At 48.3% G+C, this 7382-nt stretch overlaps 1 protein-coding gene across 1 annotated transcript in view; it reads right to left on the bottom strand.

The window, feature by feature from the left end:
* Window positions 1–4335: 4335 nt before the first annotated feature.
* Window positions 4336–7382, bottom strand: part of LOC119458589 (uncharacterized) — a 41130-nt gene continuing 38083 nt past the window's right edge. Inside the window, exon 4 of the mRNA XM_037720430.2 lies at window positions 4336–4577. Coding sequence (XP_037576358.1) covers window positions 4405–4577 — 173 coding nt within the window. The 3' untranslated portion in view covers window positions 4336–4404. The remainder of the gene's footprint in view (window positions 4578–7382) is intronic.

Genomic DNA, 7382 nt, shown 5'->3' with positions numbered 1-7382 from the left:
AGTCCAGTGCTCCTGCCTGTCGGTGCGCATCGCCACACACTGCGCCCTGCGTCGCGCAGCTCGCAGGTTTAGCTGCTTCATGTCCGGCACTGGCGTTCCGGCGGGCACTACACAGCGGGTCGTGGCCGCACGCGCGCACTCGGCGATGTGCCCGAAGAGGCCGCCCTCCGAGACTGGCAACACAGCACACAGTTCCCGGAAACGCGGCCAGTTCACCACACTGTAGGTCCGCGTGGGCACATGGGCGGCGGCGTGAGGGACGAGGAAGATCGGGAAGTGGTCCGACCCCCGCGTGTCGGGGTTGCGTCGCCAGATGTAGTGACAACGCTCCGACACCAGCGCAAGGTCGATAGCCGTCCCCGCAGAACCTCGACGCACGAAGGTGGGCCCGCCCGTGTTTGCCACAAGCAGACCCGCTCGCAGTGCACAGTCCAGCAATTTTCGGCCGCTCGCGTCAATGCGCGCGCAGCCCCACGCCGTGTGGTGCGAATTGAAGTCGCCGCAGACGACGAGGTCCCCCCCAACACGGCCGCACAGGTGCACCACAAATTCGGGGTCCCATGGCTGAGTGGGGCGAACATAAACACTGGCGACACATGTGTCGGTGGCCCTGACGCGCACGGTCACCGCCACGCACTCCACGTTGGCACTCGTTAGGTCGTCCACTCGCACCACGGCCTGGGCGAGGTCGGCGCGGACGTAAAGCGATGCGCGCGACCGCCCAGCCGGGTGGAGAGGATCTGTCGTGGTGGTCGTTGAGCTCGTATGTGCCTAGAGATTTTTGAGGTACTGGTCTGCGCGGCCGCGCGACGGCTCCTAATTACTGGGCGTGGCTCTCTTAACTTGGCACTGCGGGTCACTTCACTTCCACTTAACACGTGCTGTCGTGGTGATCGTTGAGCTCGTATGTGCCTAGAGATTTTTGAGGTACTGGTATGCGCGGCCGCGCGACGGCTGCTAGTTACTGGGCGTGGCTCTCTTAACTCCGGGACCGGGCGAAGCGACCTTGCCGAGCGCAGCTCCTGCGTACGTAGGGAGCCTACCGTTTACGGTGCGTTGAATGTCTGGCGGTGTCTGGCCCACGCCGGCCGCGCTTTATTATTGTAGCGTTTCTTCTAGTGGCGGAAATCCTTGCAGTAGTGGTGGTGTGCCATGACGGCTTTTGATCTCGATGAACGTCGCTATTGGAAATGACACATAAAACTTCAGCGTGCTAGAAGTTGCAGCTTCAGTAATATTGTAAAGAAATGCTAGGAAGGACTGGCAAGCAATATTTTTTGTAACATGTTTGGGCAGTAACTAGCGTATGTAATGCGGTCCTTTACAAAGGGTTGGGGTCCAGTGACCGCATTTTCTCAGCTTCCGACTGCTTGCACGGATGATCGCGTTTTGTTGTCGCAATGATGCCCGGATAGGGGCTATGCTCTGGCTTTTGGCTCAAGGTCACTTGAAGGACGCCGAAAACAAAAGCTAAAAGCATTTCATGCTTAATAACGATGGCGCAACGACCACTGCGGCATCACGCCTACGAGCACGTACCTATTGGCCCGAGCTGTTAAGCAACTAGGGCCATTGGGTCGGCCTAAGGGGCTAGATAGATCGCTAGAATCAAAACGGCTGAAGTAGGCAAAGGATGGCAATGGCTATAATGAAAAATCATGGCAGAATCATTAAACGATAGCTGTAGATGAAGTGAGGTTTATTTTTCCTTCTTACAAAGGAAGAAGCCGGGGCTAAAGGCTGGAAGGCCTGACGAAGGCCTCGGCTCCCCTGTGCAGTTTGACATCATATAACGCATAACTGAAAATGTAACAATGTGAACACAGAATCTCAAATGAACATACAGTTATTACAAAGAAGCAAGTAACAAGCAGACATCAATAAAGTGGCGCTATACAAAACACGAGCCAGAATCATTTAAATATTGTTTGGTTTATACGCTCAAAGAAACCCCGAAATTAACATTTGTTGACACTTTAATAAGGGTTGAAATTACCTGAAAAGTTAATTTCTGTTTGCAATAGTACGTGTTTTAGGGACCTGGTGAATATAGTATGGGCCACTAGACATAGGATAGTTTTGTATGCCTAATTTACTATTTTTTATATATTGCAGCAAACGAAAAGAGAAGACTGCGGAGAAGTATTAGTAGTGTCTGATAGTTAGTAGAAGTAGTGGTTCCGCATACTAGAACACAGTAGGTTAGCTTAGAGTATATAAGTGCATAATAGATCTGCAGTCTTAGCCACACAGGTACGATATTAGCTACTTTGTAGAGACAGCCAACACTTTTACTTACTTCAGATGTCAATTTGGATATATGTGTGTTCCAGGAAAGGTTTTGGTGGAACCACATGCCAAGAAATTTAATACAGTCAACCTCATTTATTGTTACGTTACCGAACTGAATGCTGATTCTATATAAATCCGCAGTACTATTTGGTGTAAAAATAATGTAACATGTTTTAGATAAAATTAAGGAAAGCTTGGGCGCGATCTTGTACGCGTTCCAAAGTGGAACGGAGGCGTTCCGTTCCATCGAGCCGCACACGATTGGTCAATTTGAACGTCGCGGTTGAAATTGGCCAATCGTGTGCGGCTCGATGGAACGGAACGCCTCCGTTCCATTTTGGAACGTGTACAAGATCGCGCCCCTGATTGCGTTGTAGCCAGGATTGTGAGTTATGTAAGTACCTATTTACCATACCGTCCGCTTGCTTTAGAGATTTGGCAGTAAAAATATGTTTGTATCATCAGCATGCATCATCATGTCATGAGCACCGGGTAGATTGTTAATGTCATTAATGTACATTAAAAACAATATCGGTCCCAATATGGATCCCTGAGGAACTCCAGAAGTGATTGGCAGTCGGTTAGAAGAGACATCATGTACCCGCACATATTGCATCCTGTTACATAAATATTTCTGCAGTAGGTTCACCATGTAGCCATAATATTTAACTTGTGTAAGAGAGTGTCATGCTGTACGCAGTCGAACGCCTTCCGAAAATGAAATGATAATCCAAGAATGTATTGCTTGTCTTCGATGTTTTGAATAACTTGATCCTTAATAACAAGTAGTGCTTGCTCTGTAGATTTTTTCTTCAGGAAGCCGAACTGGCAAGCAGATATGAGGCTGTTTTTAGTGAAGAAACACTCCAGATAGCAATGCTCTTAGCATTTGGCAAATGCAGCAAGGCCACGTATTTCTGCAGCCGCGTTTATTTACTATAAGCAGGCGCTATTTTGATTTTTTCGTTGCTTCGGCTATGTTTCACAGACTCCAATATTGTTCTACTTTACTCCGTCAATTTCGAAAGTAGCCTATGAGCATGGACGGATGACGATGACTGTAGGACTCCGACCTAGTGACGACGATGACATAACAAAGAAGGAACGGTGCCGATGGAACGACGCAGACAGCGAGATGTTGCCAGTACCATGAAATAACGATGACAATGTCATTTCGGAAACCATGTGCAGGCTTCGCGCCGACGGCGCCCTATAGCACCGAATGTCTTTAGGCAAGCACGAAAGTGGAGTCCTGCTGCAGTACACGCTTCAAACATCACTTGTTACGAACTTGGAAATTCTTTGTGTCGCTATATTGATTCGATACTAACTCATCACCTTCGGCAATCATGGAGGAATGGGTTCTGCAGGTTTTTATTAAACGACAACGGCCATGTTCCTTGAAACCACTGCGCGTCAGCGCGCTGCGACGTCTGTCAGACGATGAGGTCGCAGATTTATGGAGCGTCTATCGAACGCCAAAAAAGTGCGTGCCGAAACGTTATTAAGAAGGTTCTACCAACAGGCACGTCTAGAAGGAAGATAAACTGAGGCTGACAAATCCATCGTGAGAAACGTCATCGAAAAAATATCTGACGGTTACGGTACTCTCTAACACAAAATTTGACCATGCGTATTTTCACTTGCTGATGTATTGAGGCAAATAATTTTAGACCAAAATCACCGCACCGACTGGCCGTGGCCTTGTGCCGTCAGTGCCTTCGCAAAGGCAGGGGCAGTATGCGAACGCTGGCATGATGGACAGCATCGGAGCCAGCTGTGGAAGAAGACGACGACGAACGTGCGAGCCGTGGCACTCCAGAAGTGGCACGAGGGCGTTCGCGCGCTTACGCCGAGGGACGCCGACGCTCAACCCATGAACGGGCGCGTAATAGCTGCGCTCCAAAACGGCGCGCGATTGCCAGGATGTATCTATAATTCACCAGAAGTGCGTCTTACAGCTGATTGTGCATAAGAGCTGCGGACAAGCGAACGCAAGAGAGGCGAACACGAAAAATCGAACGTTTTATTTTCCATTGTGAATTGTCACTTTGAATTTTATCAGGTTTATACAAAATGATGCGTACGAAATAAAGACACAATACGTAGTACTTAAGATCGCCGGATTTTTCTTATGAATGTGTCATAGTCTTTACAAATTCTTTCCTCATATTTATAGGCATTATATGCAGGATTCCCACACAAAGCGGTCAGAATAAAATTGCAGTGTGATAGCGGATTGTTAATTGCGGCTTCTGTAACCCATAAGGTGCATGAAACTCGCTCTGTAAAGAAAAAAATGAGTAATTAGGTCATTGAAAAAAATTATTTCTGCGGAGATTTACAATTAGCTGAGCAAACGCTTTTCTAGCTGCGGCCGAACGTAAATCCGACGTATTCCTTGAATTTTTTAAAGGCGTGTTAGGCGGATCGGGAGGACATGATATTGAAGTATGTCTGACGTAACTCCTTCATTTTTCTATGTTTTCCGTTAAGATACGTGCAGACATAATCATACGGAACTGATAAATACTTGCATTCGTCACGTGAACGTTCAATATGGGTGCGTTGCGGTGGAGCGCGCTTGGTTGAGTGAAGCAGCTGCGGATGCGTATGTTCATCATTGCTGCAACAAGCGTACCATCTGCTTTCTTAATACTGGCATGCACTTTCACAGAAGAAAAAGCGCATTCCAGTTAGTGCCTCTTGAATAGATACTATGAAGTGTGATTTTAGCTAACAAAACAGTGATGCAATTATGCTCCGCCACCGACCCTCTTGACTGGAAATTCGTGCGTATAGCAGCTTTTTACTATTACAAACATGTCAATGTCAGAACTGCGATTCACAAAAAATGAGAGAATCGTTTGCTAAACTAAGCAGTCAAAAGGGCCTCTTCTCTCAAAATTTGGCGGCACTTACAGAATTTAAGCCACCTTCAGTTTTCCTACGTGGACAGACACAAATGAACGTTTTCTTACCATTTACTTTTTCGTTTAGAAGCAGTTCGCTCTTGAAGCTTCTTCGGCAGACGCATTTATTCATACCTCTAGACATACTTTTATCAGTGGTTTTCCTACCGATATGCAGACCTCCACTAAACTTGGTAACTGGTAGCACGTGGTGGGGCGCCGTATAAGACGTCGTGGTTCTCCGTACATTTAATAGCATGTTTGCATCTGTTTGTACAAACTTATCATTTCAAACTGCTTCCCCTAGTTAAAGTGGTAAATATTTTCTAGGTGGGGTTCATTGCAAACGTGAAGGAGGTATGTGCAGTAGCTTACATCGCTAGAAAGTGTCATCGCGGTTGAGGGCAGTGTAAGCGGGTTTATTTACAAGCAGGGGCTACGTAACAACAGCGTTGGCCCAAGAGCGTCTGTCGCTGTCTCGCGCTCTCCGGGCTGCCGGACCTCGTCGTCCTCTCTCAATAGTTCTTGACCCTCTTCCCCACTACATTGGCCCCGGTGGCCAAGAGGAGTCATCCTGGCGACTCAAGGCACTGCAAGCACAAGAGGGTCGTAGTAGGGCTTTAAAGGGACACTAAAGAGAAACCGGAAGTTGAGCTTAAATGGTAGATTATCCTTTCACGATCACAGCTATACCATTCTTACTGCAAACAGATGTTTAATAAGCGAGAAAATAGCGAAAAACTGAAGAATAGGTGCTGACGCCCCTTCGAAATTCCCGCACTACGTGATGTGACGTCCTAGATTACAACGCAGGCCGGTCTCGATTGGTCGAGAGCGATTTATCGCTGTTAATAAAATGCAAAATGAAATACACCTTAAACGTACATAAACAGCATTTTCCAACTTTTTAAACCGTTTCAAGCGAGGAAGTACAAGTTTAGCACAAAATTAAATAAATAAGAAAAAATGGCATGGCGAAACATGTGGACGTGATAGTTTCGTAGTTTCGTTTTTCGTCAATGCATCGTCGCGCGCGCCTGTTCCGATCTACGGTGTTTGCTTGCGTGTTGCGTGGCTCGAAAAACGTTGACTTCGCGGGAAACAGCCAGAAAATGCCTCGTGTGTGTAGTGTTGAGGGCTGTATAAATGGCCCAAGGCGCTTGATCAGGGGCAGCGGCAGTGTTGACTCGATTGTGTCCTTTCATGTGGCGTCGCTCGGAGAGCCCCGGCTCCCCGGCGTTCGCAATGGCTGAGTGCTCTGCCGATGATAAAACGGCAAAAGAGCCAGAGAAACCGATGGTGTGCTCTCTGCATTTCTCGCCTCGGATTATGTGTATAATCTTGCCCTCGGAAAGCATCTTGGCGTGCCCCAGAGGCCAGTCCTTTCTCGAGCAGCTGTTCCCTCAATGCGGCCTTCATCAAACCTCCTACCGGTGGGGCTGCAGCAGCAAACTGGCGGCTCGGTGAGTGCTGAATGTCATTAAATAAAGCCACGAAATAACCATACCGAGTACGTGCACAACTTTCTACGCTTGTTCTGTCGGGAACACCGTCGCCTGGCGGACCGGACGCTTCGCCTCCCATCGACGAAAACTAGTACACTCTAACGAAAACGAAGCTCTGCATTCCGCCGGCGCGGCCGGCGGCTCACCGCCATCGCACGCGGAAACACCTACCGCTTGAGCACAGAGGATCATTTCGCGCTCCGTTTCACTGAATATCGCTGAAATGCAGTCCTGCTTTCCTGGCGAGCTCTTCGTTGCAAGGTTCAGCGGCAGCTACGGTATCCATCACGGCGAACGCAAACGCAGCGACCATGCATGCAGCCATGATGCATCCAGCCCAGCGCCTCGGCCGTTTACGCAAGCGGTGACGTATCATGGCGCACTCTGATTCGCTGAGAGCAATGCAATCTGTGACGACACTGCTTCAGCGCCAAATCTGGGGTGAGAGAAATTGAGGAAGAGATATTTGGTCTTTGTTTACGAATTTCTCCGCTAATAACTCATATTTTTGCACCCAACAAAAACTGCATGCATTCCTGAAGGTCCCTATTTTATTCCAGCTGAACTTCCTGTTTCTCTTTAGTGTCCCTTTAAGCGGCTGACGTGGACTGTTTCACGACCGCGGCAGCGTCTGTCGGTGGGAAGTGTCACAGGCTCGACGACGTAGTTCCCC

Source organism: Dermacentor silvarum, chromosome 7 (genome assembly GCF_013339745.2).
Source record: "Dermacentor silvarum isolate Dsil-2018 chromosome 7, BIME_Dsil_1.4, whole genome shotgun sequence".
NCBI lineage: Eukaryota > Metazoa > Arthropoda > Arachnida > Ixodida > Ixodidae > Dermacentor > Dermacentor silvarum.
This window is presented reverse-complemented; position numbering and strand designations above follow the sequence as displayed.